The following is a 21,548-nucleotide window of genomic DNA, read 5'->3' as shown; positions in this document are numbered from 1 at the left end:
ACTAGTTAGAGTAATCTGAGGTAGTGGATGTACTCAGTTCTCAAAGTAGATCAAATGTTGCACTATCAGTAACACGAGTTCTCAAACTACATGTATTTGTTTATTGAGTCAAGAAGCATTATCAGTGCAAAGACATGGAGTTAAAGAAACATATACCATGTCAAAGGGAGAAGACCTTGACAGAAGGAAGATAATCATATATCATAAGCTTCTCATCATTCTAAAACTGCTTGTTCATCAGAACTTAAGTTTGGCAATAGCAAATGGTGGAAGAATGGGGAAACAATCAAAGTCTTCAGAAGATAATCTATCAGAAGTAATAGCTTAGCAAAATGGCAAAAAGAACATGATGAATCTAGTCAGTAGTCGAGAATCAGGAGTTCTTCTGTTCCGCTTCACTAAAAAAAATATGAAAAGAAAAAGAAATAAAAACATGCCTTGAAAATAGTATCATAAACAGCTTCATCAGAATTACTCAGAAGTGAGTAGAAGGAATAGAATGAAAAGTTTGAGCAAATGTACTGAAAAGACTAATTTATACCATTTTAACTTTTAATTTATCACCGTCATAATACTATAATTTTATCTCTTTTTTAAAAAATATTCCTATGGTTTTTTTTTTTAAAAAAAAACTGCAAATGGTTAAGTCAGACATGCAGACGAGCTATGAGCATTTGGCAAAATCAGAAACCGATATCATGATGAACTAATGAAGAACAAAGCTCCTCAAGAGAAAAATGATCACAATCTTATCAAGAAATTTTGCTAGTTTGATGAGCAGAGATTTGTCAAGAATAAAAGCATATCTATTTGAATAGGGCAGTGCAAAATGAAATAAATCATAACTCAGATTTATTAGCAAGATTTCTCTAAGCATGACAGCCAACAATAGAAAAATCTCCAGTTGCAACAAATGTCATATTCTTGGTGGTTTTCTACATGGCAATAAGATATTTCAACCAACAAAATACTGGAACAGTGAAAAAATAAGGACTGGAACCATTTGAACACAAACAACTTTACAAGAAAGAATGGATACCGCAAGCTATGATGAAAGTTTAACCCCATCTCAACCAATGCAAGACAATGTAGAATACAGCAATGGCAGGCTGCTGGTTCTTTACATATGAAACACCTGAAAAGACAGTCTCCAACTAGTTCATGATGCTCCATCCTTGAAGTGATTCCATAATTGGCAAAAGCAATATCAATTAAGCGACAAGCTCATTCTCGAGGAGTGGCTGTGTCCGAGTCCCTGAAGCCACAGGAATCGGTGTATTTCCAATCCTTGCTGTTTGCAGAGGTACTCCTGCATCTGCATGCTGCTCCAACTGTACCATCTTCTTTTTCTTTCTAGCGCGGTGTATACAGAAAACAAGCAGTGTTAAGACAACTAGAGCCACAAGACCACCAACGACACCCCCAACAATTCTCCATGCCTTAGAATTGCTGTTCTTAGAACCACTGGGGCTAGGCACTGGCCCTGGACCTGGCCCTGGCAGTAAACTAGGTGCTTCTGAAGGAGCTATCTCGCTAGAGTCAACCACAATGGAGAAGTGGCCTAAGCCGTATATTGAAGAACAGGTATTGCTTGATGCCAATTCCTGTAAATTAGATGTGCCATTTACACCAAACCACACACATCTAGCTATGGCACCACTGCGAACAGGAGTTACGCTTGTGAAATTAATAGAGATGAATAACCCTGAAACCACAATGCTTAGTTCTGGCAAATTTATGGCGGACAAATTTGTTGCATCATAAGCAAGTAGTCCAAGAACAGGAGTCAGATAGGTATAGCCAGGAAGAGGGTAGTAGAAAGACGACCAATTACCCAGATTGTGATACACCAATACCAGCCTTTCCACATAGGGCTGCACAATGAGACCAAGTGGGATCTGAAATTCCTTATAGCTTATTCCTTTCCTTCTCAAACTCCCGCTCCTGAGTCTTACTGCTGCAATCCTCATACCAGTGAGATTCATAGGGACAGTACCATTGTAGGTAACTCCAGTGATGGGGCGAACCAGAGCACGGTAAGCATAATCCTGAAGAAGTGTATTCAATGAACTCGCAGCAGATGCACCTGGTGCTTGGGCCTTATACTCGTATGCAAACAGCAATACATTGAGTCCAAGGAGAATCATTAAGTGGTGAATACACTCAACTGACCCTAAGAGCTTCATGGACAAGATCTTCAAAGCTAAATTCCAATGCAGGTTCTTGTTGGTCTTGAGATTCCTCACCAATATGTAAGGGATGAGGATGAAACACTGGTAAACAGACAATATAACATATGTATTCCTCCTATATCGTCTTCTAGGACTAAGCGGAGGCAATGCAGAAGAACAAGTAAGAAGAAATCTCTACGAAATCAGAGAGCAATATAATTGCGGTTAACCAGAAGATATGACCTTTCAATTGGAAAGGTCCCAACTTTCAGACAACAATAGGGTTCCAACATTTGCCACATTCTTATGGATCATAAACAAAACAAAACAAAACAAAAAAAGGGCAAGCTCAAAAGCTAAAACTTGCCCCAAATACCTGAAGCAAGATGAACACAAACCATCACAAAGCAAAGATCGACTCGGACTTGAACAATGTCTCTCTTCTCTTATCCTTTGAAGTGAAATAGAATTATAGCTTCTAGAACTACTACAACCCCTCAAGTAATAAACCTTATCCTTGTCAAACCTTTGCAACACTGAAGCCCAAAAGAAACCCAGCTATCAATCAAAAAAATTCCACCTTTTTTCCAATGGCAATCAATTGAAGAACCAACAAGTCCAGACCCGGAACCAAAACCACGGCAGAAGAAGAAGAAGATAAAATTCCCCAAAGAGAGTCCTGAATCTCGCTGAATCCGGAGGAAACTTCGTTCTTGCCAGCTGTGGACTAGATTCCAAAGATCGCGACCGAACCAAGCGAGACGGGACTCAGAAAAAACCCTAAAATTTCTCCGAAACAACAGAATGGAAACTCGAGGGAGAGAAGAGGATACAACGAGGAGAGAAAATGGACGAAAGAAAAATTAGAATTAAAAAATAAAAGAAAATTCAACAACAAAATGTATATATATATTTATTTATTTCACGAGAAGAAGACAGCCGAATAAAAACACAAATAAACCCCCAGTACTATTTAATATTCCTACAAAGCCCTTTTCCTAACGTTCCGAATCCGCTCGAGTCGACAACCCTTTTTCCTTTATAAATAATTATATAAAAAACCAGGTGTTTTCATAAATATTCCTGCTTCGATGGCCTTTAAGACCGACGGATCGATCCCGTACGTACGATCGAGATCGTGCGAACCGAATCGGGCGATTGGACGAGATCCAACTGACGGTGTCAGCGCGACAAGTGGGACGTCCGACGATCTTGGTTCGGGTTGACGCGTGCTTTTAAAAGCACCGGCGTCCAACGGTCCAGCGGGAGGAATCCAGTGAGTGAAGTCCAATTCCGGGTGGATCCGCTACAAGTTGGCTTGGAAAATAACGGTGAGCCAGCAGGTTTGGAAAACTTGTGACAACATGAACAACAGAAAATGTTTACTCACGGCATGACAATTTCTGTGGCAATAGGTGAATACGATTATCCTAGTATTCTCGTCAGATCATCTTAGGATTAAGATAAAAAAAGTAAATTATGATAATTGAGAACGGCAAGTGATAGATGAGATGAGTTTACATATATTACAAGATTTACACTCCGTCAATTTCAAAATTTGATTTTAAAATTTTATGTGGCAATCATTCTATTATTTATCAACTCAGCTAAATTTATGGGAACACGACATAACAATTTCTGACATCAGCTCTGACAAAGTCAGTTTTAGAAGCTAAGTCTGGGAGAACAAGAAATGACAATTTATGATATCAGCTCTGACTAAGTCAGTTTTAGAGGTCAAGTCAGCGATGAATTTTAGAGAGGACGTTGTCAAATTAGCAAACGTAAATGATCTCACCTTTTTAGAAACAAACAAGAGAAGGAACAATTCCTTAGCGCCGTATTTAAATAACGAGAGAACAAATCCTAAACAACTCCCTTGGACCAAATCAAAAGGTGGGTGACAATGAACTCCAAGTGATCGAACAGCTTCATGCATGAGTCAGAGTTGGATTCCTTCGAAAGCGAATATATCTTACAATTATCTCAGTGTTAGTTTCCCTTAATTAAGATTCATTCAGTTTAAGATATCGTTGAGAGATATCCAATATGTCTCGGTCAACTTAAATTAGTACTAGGATAAATCAGTTATTAAAATAAATTATTAGAACGAATAAATTTTATTAATTATGAATTATTATTATTATTAATTAGATAATATAAGATGAATATATAGCCGTAAAAGTTATTGATGTATCTGAAAATAACCCATCCCAAAAGGAGCACGTATCCTTTAGTCCGTAATTTGCGGACTAGAGGATGATCTATTTTTTTAGACTCTTGATTTAGATGAACCCCATCTATTTATAAATGGAGTCTATCCGACCCAAATCAATGGTACTCATGCAATGGACCATCTCCTGATCCATAAATTACAAACCAGAGGATCCCAACTGTCCCAAAAAAACCTATTAGCGTTGGAAATATCCATCACTAAATTGTGTTCTATAGCACTCCCTATTTTTTTCCCTATTTATATATAAAGTATCAATCAACACACCATCATAAATAATAATTTTCACAACAAATTCACACTATAGAACCAAACAATACAACGTAATAAACTATACAAACTCCACATGTCATTTACAAATCCACACAAACAACAATCTTATAACACTACAACTCATTCAAAAATCCACGTATTCACATTATATACACAAACAATATAACAAATAATACATTTCAAATCTAATCCAACAACATCTCAAATTCAATCAAACAAAGATGAATATTCAAGACATCTCAAATTTCACTAATAAACATACGAATCTAATAAATCCAAATACAATAATAATGATAATAAAATCTCCTAGTGAATACATCCAATCTCACTTCAAAACTAGTTAGTAATATTTAATACTATAGAAAGTAATACATCATCATAATTACGATCATCAAATTGAATGTAAACTAAATAAGGTGAACATTACAATAAAAAAAATATTAGCTAGACAATAATTTTATAAGTTTAAAAAAAAGATATTTGAATATTAATTTGAATATCTGTTGATGGTGATATATAGAATATATCATTATTATAATGTTCTTGAAAAGATGTAATATAATTAGAGATGCATTTAATATAAAAAATAATAATAGATCTATTTTACATCTTTCATGAGTGATAAATAAAAAATAATGAGTTAAAGGTTAGCGCAGCTACTGATCAGTATGGTAAGAGTCCTAAGTCTCCTAATAGTCAAAATCATACAACATTTGACTCATTCGTATCATGAATTCTTGCATTTCTCGTCCAATTTGCTCATATCTCATTTGGGCTTACCGAGACTCTTCAAATTGTTGCTCTAACGTTGAGAGTCAATTCTTCAAATCTAGGTTTCTTCCCTTAAGGCTTGTACTTTAGTAAATGATCTCCTCAGACAACCCCTGGCTCTATGAGTCATTACACGATCATATACAACTCTCGTCTGAGAGCCCAGATTGTAGAGGGAGAAGGTCTTTTTTCCTTCCACCGAGCACATTATAATAAATTTCATTTAACTAGTCGGTGGATAGAGTTTACGCCTTGTCTCCCTTTATAGCAGGCTGAGACGCATGTGCAACTTTAACAATCATTTCATCCTATTTAAATAAAAAAATATTTATATCAGATATATATTCAACTAAAAAAATCTATTCATTGTTAATAATTAAAGGTATTCAAATTTATATTTTTACTTCTAATGTCTTCAATTGATAATCGACATATGTGTCATTTTTTTTCTTACGTGTCTTGTCAAATACCTCCCTACAAGTAGGAGATCGCTATAGTTCATCTGTCTGAATATTAAAGAATACAATTAAATAAAAATAAATTCATAGATAATTAAAGAATTCTTATATAACTTTATTAATTGTAAATTCACCAAGTTTATTACATGTTCTACGATCTATCTAGATCCAACTATATGTTTTGTGAATCTAGCTGTATGTTCCATCGGTCTATTCCATCTGATAAACCTGATTAATTTTATAGTGTCTAAAGCTCAACTAACTCAAAGAAGAGACAGCTACGGCTCCAAAGGCACTACAAAAGAAAATGGCGGTTTTAGCACCGGTTTTTTAAATTGGTCCCATAGCCGCTGGCCCGTTCTTATATCTTGAACCGGTTGTGCAAAACCTGCTACTATAAATCGCCTTTTGCAACGGTTTACAAAACTGATCCTAATATCGACGATTTGCAGTGGCCAAATTTGTCCGCTGCAATATATCATATTTTGAAGCGGTCTCTGACCATGGCTAAATCCTATTGTACGATCTATTTTTATAACTGCTTCTACAGATGCTTTTCAGAAGTGATTTTAGAGGACCGCTGCAATATATCATTGTTTGAAGAACCGTGGCTAAATCCTCTTGTAGGATCGATTTTTAGAACCGCTTCAACAGATGTCTTTCAGCAGGAGTTTTAGATGGTCAGTGCAATAGATATATTTAGATGTTGTTTGGAACTGCATCTAAAAGTAGGCCACGAAAAGATTAAAACCTTAAATTCTTTATCCGCGCGACGCCGACTATGACTTTTTTTCTAAATAGTATCTTTCACCACACAAAAACTCCTCTAATCAGCCTTAGAATCTCTAAGAAAAGAAGGTAGCAAACTCGTATGTCACAAATCAATTGGTTCGGGTATGCAATTTTAACTTTTAGAGTTCAAACTTTTCTAATTTCAATTAAGAACATGATGATTTAGTTTTTGAAGTCTTTTTTATTTATCTATTTATTGTGTATCTAGACCAATAATTAACAATTGTAGTTGAATATTGAATTAATGTATTTTGTTGATTTGAATTGTAAAAAATTTGGAGTTTTATTATTTTACAGGTTTATATGATTTGATCTCTTATAACTATAACATGCACCAAAGTTTGCTTTTCTATTTTGATGACTCATGTTATTGATTGTAGATGAAATTTTATTCTCTTAGGGGGGTTGTTTTGTAATTGAACATGAAATTCATAATGTATATATTTTTTTTGAATAATAGTGTATATATATATTTGAAAACGTTACAAATTTATTTTATTAAATTATTTAATTTTTGATGAATTATTTGTTAATATATAAGTTTTTAAATTTTAAAAATATTTGAACAAGATTGCATAATGCCGAAAGCATGGATGGAATGCCCTCGTGATTGTCTTGAGTATCGGGTAGGAGTACTACACTTTTTACGTTTCACATTTATCGATTCAACTCATGGAGTCACGAAATTGTGTCCTTATTACAAATGCATAAATTCATTGAATCATAATCGTGAAACAATACATGAACATCTTATTATAAATGATATATTACGAGATTATCATAGTTGGGATTATCATGGAGAAAAACCGCCTATAATGTCTCACGAAAGCATGAGCAGTGGATTTCAGACTTTGTTGGAACACGTTACTGAGATGACTAGCCATATACGCATGGCACAAGAAACATTAGTTGAAGCATTTGGGATGCTTGAAGGTTCATTTGTAAGTGATGAAAATTACTCGAGTGCATCGACAAGTCATATGCAAATGGAGTCAAATGTAAGAGATTTTTATTGATTAATAGATGAAGGGAAACAACTGCTATATGCCAGATGTACTGAGTTTTCTAAATTGACATTTCTTGTTGAATTTTTTCAGTTGAAAGTGAGTGAGAAATGGAGTGATAAATCCTTCACGGTGCTATTGGATTTTCTTCGACGAGTGCTACTTCTTGAAGCACAAGTGCCTAATTCTTTTTATGAGGCAAAGAAAATAATTTCTAAATTAGGACTTCATTACGAAAAAATATATGCATGTCCAAATGATCGCATGATTTATTAGGGGGGGATGAGAGGAACATACTTGCAAAGTGTGTAACCTTTCAAGATGAAAAAACCTATCGTAACAGCCCAAGAAATCACATACAAAGTGGGAAAAAGTGGCTTTTAGTGAAAACTCCGACCAAGGTGTTTTGGTATTTTCCATTAAAATCAAGATTGCTGCGACTATTTTTGTCATCTAAGATGTTTGAAAGTATGCCATGGCATTTAAGGGACGGGTTGAGGATGGGAATCTAAGACATCTAGTTGATTCACCAGCATGGAAGGCATTTGATGAACGACATCATGAATTTGCATTTGATCCTAGAAATGTACCTTTGAGACTTGCTACAGATGGGTTTAATCTATTTAAAATTCAAAGTACTTCGCATGGTACTTGGCCTATTATTCTGATGTTGTACAATTTGCCACCTTGGGAATCCATGAAACCTCATTCAATAATTCTATCCACCTTAATTCCTAGTCCAAAAGCACCAAGAAATGACATTGATGTATACTTGCATCCTTTATGAACTGAATTGAAAGACTTGTGGGAAAATGGGATTGCAACTTATGATGCGTGCAAAAAAAGAAATGTTTCAAATGCGGACAGCATTACTTTGGACCATTAGTGACTTTCCTGGTTTAGGATGTTTGTTTGGATGGAACACATATGCCAAGAATGCATGTCCAACATGTGCTAATAAGACAGATATATTATACTTAAAGCATGGCAAAAAATGGTCATTTAGAGGACATCGTCGGTTCTTACCCCTAGAAGCAGAAATTCAAACAATGGCAAGTTACGACAAGCCAGAGCGACGTGAATTAGATTTGAAATCATTGTCTGGATCGAGGTTCTACAAATGACCCAAAATAGAAATGTGGTTTATGATAAGAGTAATGCATCAAAACCATTTGTATGAGTAAAAGCAGGTCGATCGAACAAATGTGGAGAAAAAGAAGCATATTTTTTAGTTTACTGTATTGGGAATTTAATTTGATCAGACATGATCTGGATCCTATGCACATTGAGAAAAATATTTGCGATAACATTCTGGGGACACTTTTGGATGATTCTAACAAGAGCAAAGATAATGTTGTCGCACGTAGAGACTTAAAAAGTTTAGGCATTATGAAATAATTATGGTCACTGACTCAAAAAGATGGTACAGAATATTTGTCAGCCGCATGTTTTTGTATGATCAAAGCAGAAAAAAAAATATTTTGTTCAATCTTGAAAGATATTCATGTCCTTGGTGGTATGTCATCTGACATTTCAAAGTGCGTGGATGTTGGACGTTGTAGAATTATGGGTCTAAAAAGTCATGATTGTCATATCATAATTGAACAATTTCTTCAAATTGTTCTTCATCGTGTGTTGTCTAGAAAGGTAATTGTACCACTTATTATTTTGTGTGAATATTTTAAGATAGTGTGTGCAAAGTCATTACGAGAAGATGAATTAGAAAAGGTTGAAGAAGGGGTTGTGCTGGCATTGTGTCAGTCGGAAAGAATTTTTCCACCATCTTTTTTCACAGTTATGGTGCACTTAGTGGTACATTTTGTTGGTTGGTCCTAGGAAGATCATACCGGTTCCACTGTATAAAAATTTTATACAAGTGTCGAACTTTTCCTAACAATTTATTATGTTCTTTAGAAATTAAATTCAGAATCATAAAATGGAACTTAACATTATTGATTCCAAATTTAACTTATCTGTTCTTAATGTTTTAGACTTGGATCGCAAGCGAAACTTAACACTATTGATCCAAATCTACCTATGTTACAAATTCAATTAAATATTTATTTCGGAAATTAGCTCCCAGGTCAAACATGGTGAGGCACATGACCTTCTTGGGTATGGGAGCATCCACCACTGCCTCGACAAAGTCTCTTAACGAAATTCAATATTTAATTTCCTAAAATAACATTAGGTTTAACTAAAAAAATAATCGAATCACAAGATCGAAAAAATAAAAAAAAACACAACTTCGAAAATCTAGAATTATATGCCTCTTGTGTTTGGAATTCATACAAAGAAAAACTAGTATGATGCGGGAAATAATTATTAGTTATACCTTTCTTTGTATGAAATGACCTCTTGATCTTCTACCGTATTCCTCTTCTTATCTCAGACGTTGTGTGGGCAACGATCTACCGAGATGAGAACCACCCAAGCCCTTATTCTTCCTCACCATGTTTCGGCCACCAAAAACTCCTCCAAGGATGTAGAGGTTCGCCCACCACCACCAAGCTCCAAGGCATGCAAGAAACAAAGTCTCCTTTCTCTCATTCTTCTCCAAGCAATATCCGGCCACCTTCCAAACTCCAAAGGATGAAGAGTTTCGGCCAAGGAGAAGAAAGAAAAAGGAGAAGGGAGAACTAGAAGGGCCAACCACACCACCAAGGAAAAGAAGAGGAGAATAGAATAGAGTTATTAGCAATGAAGGCACCCCTACCCTCTCTTTTATAATTCTTGGTCTTGACAAATAAGAAAAATTTAAATAAAACCTTCCTTAATTTCTTTGCCATGAAAAGAAAATTTTAATTAATTAAAATCAAACTCCTTTTCTTAAATCATATGGTCGACCACCTCATAATCCCAAACAAGGAAAGTTTTAACAAGAATTAAAACTTCCTAATTTGTTTCCAGAAATTTTAAAATAAAAATTCCTCTAATAATTTATCCTTTCATGGTTGGTTATAAAAGGAAATTTTATAAATTAAAATCTTTCTTTTAAACATGTGGATGATTTCCAAAAAGAAAAATTATCTTTAAAATTAAAATCTCCTTTCAATCTACGAATAAGGAAAGATATCAAATCTTTTCTTAATCCTTTGTAGAAACTTATAAAAGGAAAAATTTATAATTTTAAAATTCTCTTTTAAATCATGAACATGATTACAAAAAAGGAAAGTTTTCTCAAAATTAAAATCTTCTTTTCAATCTACAAATAAGGAAAGATATCATATCTTTTCTTAATCTTTTGTAGAAAGCTATAAAAAGAAAAGATTTAAATTTTAAACTCTCTTTTAAAACCATGGAATCCCCATAAGAAAAATTTTAAAAATAAAATCCTTTTAATTTTATTGTGGCCGACCACCTAAGCTTGGACTCAAGCTAGGGCCGACCACCACTTGGTTCATCCAAGGATTAACTTGGCCAGCCCCTTGCTTGGGCTCCAAGCAAGGCTTGGTCGGCCACCTTAGGATGGGTATAAAGGTGGGTATAGGTGGGTATAATACTTTATAAATAAGAGGCTACGATAGGGACCGATCGAGAGAAGGAATTGGTTTTGGTCTCCCGATGAAATTAAGCTTCCCGTGTTCGCCCCGAACATCCAACTTAATTTCATCAATAATAATGTATTCCACTAAAGAATTATTGCTGAACTACCGCACCAATCCCAAATTACATTTTGGGCTCCTTCTTATTATGAGTGTGTTAGTTTTCCTGTGTTTAAGATGTCGGATGTCCAATAATTAATTGAGTTACTGACAACTCATTTTAATTAATGTCTTAGTCCAAGAGTAATACCACTCAACTCTATCGTTATGTCGGACTAAGTTCACTTGCAGAGTTTAACATGACAATCCTTATGAGCTCCTCTTGGGGACATTATCAATCTAGATTACTAGGGCATAGTTTCCTTCTATAATCAACAACACACACTATAAGTAATATCATTTCCCAACTTATCTGGCCTATTGATTTATCGAGCTAAATCTCACCCTTTGATAAGTCAAAGAAATGAATACTAAATATATGTGTTTGTTATTATATTAGGATTAAGAACACACACTTCTATAATAACTAAGGTGTTGTTCTTTTATCAAGTCAGTATAAAAAGAACTTACCTTAAATGATCCTGCTCAGTACACTCAAAGTATACTAGTGTAATTTATCAGTCAAGATAAACTAACACCTAATTACCTACGATTATTCCAATGGTTTGTTCCTTTCCATCTTAATCACGAGCTGCTGTTTATAATTTATAAAGAACCGATAACATGATCTTCTGTGTGTGACACTACATACTATGTTATCTATAATATTATTCTGAAATGGATAAACCACGAGACAAGATTCTAATTAGAAAGACCCAGCTGTTATCAAACACTTTCTCTTTTTTTTTTTTTTTTTTTTTTTTTTTATGGAGTCACAGTCACATAGAAGGAGCTTCAAGAATATATATATTTCAGAATCATCGAAAAGAGATGGCATGTCTAAGACAAGGTGCATACTGTCTTGTCTCCTTGGCAAGTTGCCTCTCCTTCCATGAAGACCAACAAAGCTTGTGATGCATGCAAATTCCACGGGCCCCACCTTCTGTCCATCCAAGATCTTCCTCACATTTGACATCTTTGACACATTCTGCTTTTCTTCAAATAGAACAGCCACTCACGGGGGCTTTTGCATTATCTTTTTCTTAAAATTATAACAAGTTGCATATATAGTATTCTCTTTCGGTGAGTTAAATAAAACAGCCTATTAATTAGCTAGAATCATATTCTTCATAGCATTTTGCTAAACAAAGACAGGATGCATGTATATATAGCAATTAATTAATATATCAATAATTTCAAACCTTGTACTCGATCGCAAAGAAACAAAGACTACAAATCTACGAAACATAAACTGTGTTGCTGTTCCATCCATAAAAGAGACAACCTTGTAATGAACCTTTTTCATTGCTATGTGGATCGATGATAATGTCCAGGGTTCATCCTTCATTGAGAAAATTAAACGATGATGATGATGAAGAAGGCCCTGCAGCAACCATGAGACTGAGTCCGTCGGCGTGGACAGTGTGGAAGAAGTCGAGCATGGCGTTTCAAGGAACGGATGGGTTCTCCATCTACGACAGCGAGGGGCGACTGGCCTTCCGGGTGGACAACTATTCGAGGAAGCACAAGTGCTTTGCAGGAGCACTCCTGCTGATGGATGGAGAAGGGAAGGCTCTGATGGCTCTGAAGCCTCAGGTACAAAGCTAGTTTAATTCTTGCTCGAGGATGAGTTAAGACATCTTGTATATATATATATGTAGCAGATTCTGAGCGTGCGTGACAAATGGAGTGGATTCAAATGCGGAGATGGTCTGGAAATGAGTCACAGAACTCATGCTTTCTCCATGAGGAGGAGGTCAATCCTCAACGGATGTGAGCAAGCAGAGGTGTTCATGGATTCATCGTCTTCCACTGCCAGCTTCAGGACTGAAGGCTGCTTCAGAAGAAGAAACTGCGAGATCAAGGACGGGAAGGGAGAGGAAGTGGTGGCGCGGATCAGTAGGAAGAAGGTGAAGAACAACTCGGTGACACTGGGAGACGATGTGTTCAGCTTGGTGATTCAACCAGGAGTGGATGCAGAGCTCGTCATGGCGTTTCTTGTCGTCATGGATCGCATCTTCTAGTAATAGTGGAGGGTGGGAGGGAGGGAGGGATTGCTTGTGTGTCGATTTAGCATTTGGAAATAGCAAGTGAGTCAGCCAAATGGCCTTACCACTTGACCAAGAACAAGTGTTAGGCCAAATCTATGAAAAAAATCCCCTAAATGAACAAACAAAATCTCCACCGTGTTGTGTTGAATCAGATATGAACTCGTGATTGATATTGGTGTATCATCATGGATGGAAAGATCGCTTTGAGATTGAGGCTTAGATGAAGAGAAACCAGAGATAATCTTCTTCTTCTACTTTCTCTCTCTCTCTCTCTCTCTATATTTTGAAACTTTGTATGAAGATTTTAGGGCAATTTATCGTTTAGTAGTTGATGCGTTTAAATTCATTTTCTGAATTAATTGAGTCATTGTTCTATTGTAGCAAAGATGATTATATTCATCTCAATCATCTTTCATAGTTCGTCCCTATGTTATATGAAGGAAGGTAAATTATGAGGTCAACTTATAGCAACCACCCAAATAATTAGGGGATGGAGAAGTTGTTTTCAACGAGAGGTATCCGTCGGAAATTAATCTCTTACTCTATTATAGTAAATCTATTACCCTCTAACTAACTGGGCATTATGTGGAACAAGGCGCCATTTTTCTGACTTTTCAGCTTAGTTGATAGTTGGTGCGTTTGAATCCATTTTGTGAATATAGTTAGTATATATGTTATCAATTAATCACATGGGTATTGTACAACAAGAAAAAACTTGAATTATCCTCACATGTGATAGCTAGTTTCGGTTTCCTAATTTACTCTCTTTCTCATTGATATGGGGCACTTGTGGGAGGACCGTCAGGTGACAGATTTGTAAAAAAAAAAACTCAACATGTCTATCTCAAGTGATTGCAATTAAGCTACTAGATCTCTAATTTCTCTGATATAATGTAAACTCTAGGTCTATCAAATTATATTGTTCAGTGAAATCATCATCTTAATTATCTCTTCAGAATGATTCTCCATTATCTAAAAGGAGACAAATTACAAAGGATTTTACCCAATAATAACAGTACATATAAAGAAGAGTTTAGATAACTAACAAAACATTTCGCATCCATTAAAAATCATCCTCAAATCTATTGATAGTAATACTCTTACCTAAATCTAGGGGTGTAATCGAGCCGAGCCGAACTCTTGAATGTTTGAGCTTGGCTTGTTTATAATCGAGTCGAGCTCGAGCTTTATTTAACGAATATATTCATGGCTCACGAGCTTATTCGAACTTTTATCGAGCCTAAACGAGCTTAATAAATATAAATCATAAATTTAAATATTCATTAAAAACTACATTATATATTTAGAGAAAATTATAATAATATTATTAAAATTTATAATTTTATTCTAATAAATAAATTTAATATATTTGTCTATATTTTTCATAAGTAAAGTGTAAAATCTATAAATTCAATATCAAAATTATTATTATTTTTATTTAAAAATTACTTAATGAGTTTAACGAACGTGTTCACGAGCTAACGAGCCGAATACTGCGAAGCTTGAGCTTGGTTTGTTTATCTTAACGAGCCTCATTAAACGAGTTCAAACGAGCTTTTATCGAATCGAGCTTCGAATAGCTTGTGAGCGGCTTGGTTCATTTACATCCCTACCTAAATCAATTATATCAGCCGAGAGGTTTGTCAAAATATATTAAATTTACTGTATGTATAGTTTTATTTCGTACTATAAAATGTTATTTTTGTGATTAAAATCCGTGAGCATACCGTTACCATTCATATTTTCCTATATTGTTAAGTAAAAAAACATAGATTTTGAATAATGTGCAAATTATAATTCCCATATCACTTTTCCACAATTAGATTTCAAACGAGTTTCTTAAATTTATTCCATCCAATTACTCATCAAAACAAAAGTGACTATTGATAGCTCCGTTTACAATTAGACAGATTTTTTTTTTCTAATCGTTGGTTAAAATAGCAAGCAGCGTCATCGCCACTAAAATTAAAACCTCCCCGGGGAGAAACCAAACATAGAGGCAGATTAAATTTGGACAAAAACAATGAAGCACGATCCAAGAACATTAATTTAATCAGATCTCTGCATAAATAATGGAGCCATTTCGGGAATGAACTGGCCACTCAAAAAATTAAAAAAAAAAAAAAAAATGCCACACTAATCAATTCCTCGATTGAGGAAAGAGAGGTCCCGGACCATGGCTGTTCCTTCCGAGCAATTTCCTGCTTGTTCTTTGCTCGGATCCGAAGGAACAAATCCAGCGCCATCCAAGAACGCACAAGGTAAATCCCTTTCTTTGATTGCAGGATGCTGAGGGATTCCATTTTTGGCTCCTCTTCTTGGAACATTTGACCAGTAGATGAAACTTGTTGTCGCCTCTGTTTGTGCGTTTCTCTTCTTCTCACGACCCTGATCTATGCCTGGATTCAACCGTTTCGCCGGAGCTAAGATATGATCAGATCTGCTCTTCCAAGAAGTGGTTTTTCCATCGATTCATTTTGCTTTTGCAGCATCGGAGGCGAGATGAGTGAAGCGCCCGCTGGAAGATACTGGTGCCATGCCTGCGGCCGAATGGTGAATCCGGTCGCGGAACCAGAACTGAAGTGCCCCCTTTGCGACGATGGCTTCGTGGAAGAGATGGAGAGCGGGGGACTAAATGACTCCGCCTCCGATCCGTCCCTCGCCCTCTGGGCTCCGATCTTGCTAGAGATGCTGGGCGGGTCAGCTCGGCGACCCAGATCCAGAAGAGGCCCCAATCTGGATCGCGAGTTCGAGAACTTCGTGAGGCGGAGGCGCAGGGGGTCTGCCATTGTCCGGCTGCTTCAGAGCCTGCAAGACGATCTGAGGTCAGGCATAGGCAACATGGAAGCGGGTCTGGAAAGGGCAAGGGAAAGGGAAAGGGAAAACCTAATTCTCATCGACCCTTTCAACCAGGCCCTACTTCTCCAAGGATCGTCGGACACAAACCGAAACGGAGGCCATGAGGAATCGATCAACAGCGGCGGCGTCGGCGCCTCGTTGGGGGACTACTTCATCGGCCCCGGACTGGACATCCTGTTGCAGCATTTGGAAGACAATGATCCGAGCGGGTACGGCACTCCACCAGCTAAGAAAGAGGCCATAGATGCCCTGCTCACGGTCAAGATCGAGGAAGCTGCCGCAGGCTGTTCGATCTGTCTCGAGGACTTCGACATCGATATGGAAGCGAAAGAGATGCCGTGCAGGCATAAGTTCCATAGTGGTTGCATCTTGCCATGGCTGGAGCTCCACAGCTCCTGCCCCGTCTGTAGGTCTCAGTTGCCTGCTGATGAATCAAAATTTTCAAATGGGTCTAGTGATGGCGCCAGTGTTGAGAGGGGGGCTAGAGATCATAACGGGCTATGGGTTCCTGTCCCATGGCCTTTCAATGGACTCTTCTCGTTATCGCCTTCTTCGCAGAGCCGGGCGAACTCATCGTGGAATGCACCATCTTCGTCGTCGTCGGCGGCGTCTAACTCTGAAAGCAGCAACTCTCATTGTGAGAACTGACTTTGTTGGGTCCTCTTTCAATGGTGAAAGTTTGTGGATGTCGATCCTGAAGTTTGTTCTGGACCGTTGTGTTTTTTGTTTAACTTGTTTTGTTTATGGAAGATGTAATAATTGAATGTGAAATTGCGTTGTATGCACCTTTGTTTTTTTACCAAGAGATTGTTGGAAAAACAGATTGTAGATATAAAATATTCAATTTTTGGCAATTTATTTGTTCATAGTTTTTTAACCAAAAAAATAAAATCACCAAGTCATTAATTAGTGTAACATAATGACTTGTAGAATTGACCAAAATGACACCATTTGAGGGGAAAACATTGTAATTTGAAGTATTTATACTTCAAAAATACCATGTTGGAAGGCTGAATTCAGAAGTAAATTAAGGATGTATCATGTGAAAAAACAAGGCTAACATGCTTAAACTACCAGATGATGTAGGGATCTACAATAGATGTGGACTTGCAAGAAACGAAGATGCTTAAATCATATGATGAATCCACAAGCTTCAATCGGTCAACAGTTGTTAAATCAACAATTATATAATACAACGGCACAAGCACATGATGAAGAGTGGAGCAAGTTATTTGAGGCATACAATTGTTATGAATTATCTCTGAAAATGTGCAAACAACTAGAGAATATTGCCACTTGCATCAGCATACAATCAGATTCCTCTCTCTTTCGAAAATCACTCAAGTATCTTCCTGAGCAAGCAAAACAAACTCCCTTAGCTCTAGTTCGGATCCTCTGTCTCCATTTCTCTGTCTCTATTTCTCTCTGTCCCCGTATTTCACTGCTGATCAGACGGACCAGATTATATTTCAATGCATTATGACATCTTTAATATGTGTGCAGTATCCTCGTGATGTGCAAGGCATCCTTGAGATGTAATCTGACCCGTCCGATCGGTAGTGGGACATGGGGACAGAGAGAAATGGGGACAGAGGATCCGAACTGCCTTAGCTCACATATACCGTATGCAATGTACAATAATGCTTCTTGCCATTGAAGTAATTCAAGTTAGTCAAGACTATTGATAGGAAATAAGGTAGGCCCCTGCCCCTGAGATGAGGGCCGAAATCAAGGGAGTTGATTGATGTGACGGTCAAAGTCAAAACGAGGACAACACTTGGGGCCGGCGCCTTGGCCGAATATTCCAACTGATCAACCCACTAGTCCGATCAAATTCCTGAGTCCTCCTGGCTCGACGGAATCTTGAGTGGAGTCCTCAAAAGGGCCGCCGATCTAACCTTCTTTCCGATCGGATTCCGAGTCCTCCCAGCTCGACGAAATCCCAAGCCAAATCCTCAGAAGGACCGCCGATCGGACCTTTTACCCGATTAGATTACGAGTCCTCCTGGCTCGACATAATCCCGAGTCGAGTCCTCAGAAGGGACGCCGATATGACCTTTTGCTTGATCGGATTCCGAGTCCTCCTGGCTCGATGAAATCCGAGTCGATTCCTCATAAGAGCTGAGTCCTCAGAAGAGTCGAGTCCTCAAACGAGCTGAGTTCTCCATGTGGCCGAGTCCTCGAGATGGTCAACACTCTTTAGCCGACCCAACCCCGTTCGAGAACAAGGTCCGAATGGGCGCTGATGCGGCGGTAAGGAAGAGCCTACTTGGCACGAGTCAATGGCCACGGTGTAAGTCAAAGTCAAGACAGTCAACACCAGGGAAGCGGATCATTGGCCGATCGGAGAGTCCCTTGTCCGATCGGCTATCTGAGTAAACAATTATAGTTAGTCCGGTCGGCAGGAGAACAAGCTACGTGAGCCGAGAACCCGAGCCGAGCGGACCACCTGTATAGCTTGAAGAATGGTGTTGGCATTATACACTTAATGAAGCAATAAAATGATAAAAGAGGAAAAGACAGATAATTAATAAAGAGAAAACCAAATAGAACACTCCATCTATCATTAAATGAGAAGAAGTCAAGATAAAGACATCCTCTGCCGGTAATCAATATCATTAAACGGGGAAGACGGATGGTCACCAGAAAAGGTGTAAAACGAGCACGCTAGGTATGAAGAAGGAAAGAAAAATCTTTATCCTTATACACTTTTTCCTCTCTTGTTTCTGACTTTAGCGTCGGAGAGCCAATACCAGAGACCTCTTCCCTGGTTTTGGTTTTGTTTTGCAAAGAGAGAGGTCTTCATCCAGTCAGCGGAACTGCCACCTCCCGGCTCTCTAGCTTCGCGCCTTCGGATAGGATCATTTTGGCACCGTCTGTGAGAATTTAGCCTGCATCTGAGCAAGAAGATGGAAGATGCTGAACGACTTACAACAGTGATGCTGACGCGAGAGGATCTTGACGCATTAATACAGGCTCAAGTGACAAAGATATTGGAGGAACAGCAATAACAGGCGATGGTCGAACGACAAGTACAGGAGTTTGCAGTTTCCACGGAAAGTCGCCGGGTAGAGCGAGAAGACCGAACGGAACATCTTTCCATTCAGGACCTGAAGGGAAAGAGGTCGATCGGCACCTATGGGGAAGAACCTCATGCGCCGGCCCCCCTACGTCGAGCGTCGTTTTAGACCCCAGCAGAAGAAAGGGGTCGGGCTAACAGAGATCGGGGATCATCCTCTGATGAGACACCCGTTCGAAACACAAGAAAAAGGAAACCCAGGGAGGACGACTCGCCTAAACAGGTCAACCAACAGTTTTCATAGGAGATTATGAATGACCCTCTATCGAAGCACTACACCCCATTGACGATAGAGGAATATAATGGGACGACCGACCCTGACGACCACCTGGCCAAGTTTGACAACGCAGCCACATTGCACCAATACATGGATGGGGTAAAATGTCTAGTCTTCCTTACCACATTATCTAGATCGGCACAATGCTGGTTCAAAAGTTTGTCGAGCGGGTCGATCCACAGCTTCAAATACTTCCGAGCGGCCTTCCTGCATCACTCTGCTAGCAGTCGCCGCCATCAGAAGACGAGTGTGAATCTATTCTCACTGAAGCAAGGGCTGCGAGAGGCTTTAAGGACATATATCCAACGCTTGAATCAAGTGGCGATAGACATCCCGGCAGTCTCCTCGGATGTATTGGTAAACGCTTTCACTCAGGAGCTCACTGAAGGAAAATTCTTCCGGTCACTCATTCAAAAGCCGCCAAAGGACTTTGGCCATCTACAAAAAAGGGTCAATGAATACATCAATGTAGAAGAAGCTTAGGTGGTCAGGAAAAAGGAAGCACCCGCCGAACTAATGGCGACGTTCGAGCGACGTCAACCGAGCAACCATCAACCTCCTAAAGGGCCTCGATATGGAGGAACCCAACCACAACACGAGCCTAGGACGCATGCCGTGTAGCACGTTGGGGCCAGACACCCAAAAGCCTCCAGGGGTAAAATATGGACGCTGATATTTTGCTCCTTCCATCAGTCGGCGACTCATAATACATAGGACTGCTACCTGGCTAATAGGCCGACCCCAAGAAGGCAGTATCATCAATCACAATCGTCCAACCGGAGATATAGGCACCGATCAGATGGGTGAAGGGAAGACAACAGTCGAATCACGCTGTCATCAATCTCAACGACGGAACAGTCCAAGTCCTGTTCAGGAGCAGGCCCAATGGAGACGATACTCAGCTCGAGAGGAAGAAAATAGGAGCAACGCCGCCCGAGGTGAAATAGAAATGATCGTCAGGGGGTCGACCGGCGGTGATTCCAATCGAGCGAGAAAGTTGTACGTGCGGTGGCTTAAAACTCACGCAGTCGGCTGCAACAAGGAAAAGACCGAGGGACCTGAGATCAGCTTCGGTCCGAAGGATTTAGAGGGGGTAGAGATCCCCCATGACGGCGCCCTGATTATCCGAGCAATAATAGCTAATTATGTTATTCATTGTACCTTTGTTGACATAGGAAGCTCGGTGAACATCATCTTTAAGAAAGAATTTGATCAGTTGTAAATCGACCGGAGCGATGTATTGCCCATGACGACTCCACTCTACAAGTTCACCAGCAACGAAGTATTGCCAATCGGACAACTGCGCCTGGCCGTCTCGCTCGGGGAAGAGTCGTGGAAGAGGACACGGACGACAAATTTCATCTTAGTGGATGTGCCGTCAGCCAACAACGTCATTCTATGCCGACCGACGCTGAATGAGTTTCGAGCAGTGGTATCCACTTTCTGCCAAAAAATCAAGTTCTCGGTGGGGGATAAAGTGGGCGAGGTCAAAGGTGACCAGTTGGTTGCTCGGCGTTATTACGTGGAGATGATCAGAACGGAAGCACAAACCGCTCGGAAGACACCTCGCTTGGAGGTGAGCGCTATCATGGAGAAGCCTCCTACTCTGGTCTACTATGAAAAGGAGGAGGTCCAAATCCATCCAAATCGATCGGAGGCGATGACCTTTATCACCACCGATCTAGAAAGCGAGAAGAAAACAGAGTTGATCGCCTACCTCAGACGAAACTATGACGTGTTCGCCTGGTCGACGTACGAATTGTCTTGCATTTCTCCAAACGTGGCTCAGCATGAGCTACATGTCCGGCCGGACTCCCGGCCGGTCAAACGGAAGAAGAGAGACTTCAGCCCGGAATAGAATTTGATTATCCGGGCGAAGATAGAGAAATTACTGGAGGTAGGCCATATACGAGAAGTCCAATTCTCAAGTTGGCTC

At 38.8% G+C, this 21,548-nt stretch overlaps 3 protein-coding genes across 4 annotated transcripts; 2 read left to right on the top strand and 1 right to left on the bottom strand.

The window, feature by feature from the left end:
• Positions 1 to 904: 904 nt before the first annotated feature.
• LOC122035117 lies at positions 905 to 3,052 on the bottom strand. Its single transcript, XM_042594508.1, has one exon. The coding sequence runs from the start codon at positions 2,184 to 2,186 to the stop codon at positions 1,212 to 1,214; it is 975 nt and encodes a 324-aa protein (XP_042450442.1). The 5' UTR covers positions 2,187 to 3,052; the 3' UTR covers positions 905 to 1,211.
• A 9,552-nt stretch (positions 3,053 to 12,604) lies between these two features.
• Positions 12,605 to 13,375, top strand: LOC122035125 (protein LURP-one-related 5-like). 2 transcript variants are annotated; one of them, XM_042594512.1, is made up of 2 exons: positions 12,605 to 12,942; positions 13,011 to 13,375. In XM_042594512.1, exons 1-2 carry the CDS (start codon positions 12,667 to 12,669, stop codon positions 13,368 to 13,370), a joined length of 636 nt encoding a protein of 211 aa, XP_042450446.1. In that variant the 5' UTR covers positions 12,605 to 12,666; the 3' UTR covers positions 13,371 to 13,375. The 2 variants fall into 2 exon arrangements, with proteins under 2 accessions (XP_042450446.1, XP_042450445.1); XM_042594511.1 differs by having other exon boundaries at positions 13,008 to 13,375.
• A 2,097-nt stretch (positions 13,376 to 15,472) lies between these two features.
• LOC122035030 (E3 ubiquitin-protein ligase SIRP1-like) lies at positions 15,473 to 17,110 on the top strand. The gene is made up of 2 exons (XM_042594393.1): positions 15,473 to 15,658; positions 15,887 to 17,110. The coding sequence occupies exon 2, from the start codon at positions 15,900 to 15,902 to the stop codon at positions 16,902 to 16,904; it is 1,005 nt and encodes a 334-aa protein (XP_042450327.1). The 5' UTR covers positions 15,473 to 15,658; positions 15,887 to 15,899; the 3' UTR covers positions 16,905 to 17,110.
• The last annotated feature ends 4,438 nt before the right edge of the window (positions 17,111 to 21,548 follow it).

This window comes from Zingiber officinale, chromosome 11B (genome assembly GCF_018446385.1).
Source record: "Zingiber officinale cultivar Zhangliang chromosome 11B, Zo_v1.1, whole genome shotgun sequence".
NCBI lineage: Eukaryota > Viridiplantae > Streptophyta > Magnoliopsida > Zingiberales > Zingiberaceae > Zingiber > Zingiber officinale.
This window is presented reverse-complemented; position numbering and strand designations above follow the sequence as displayed.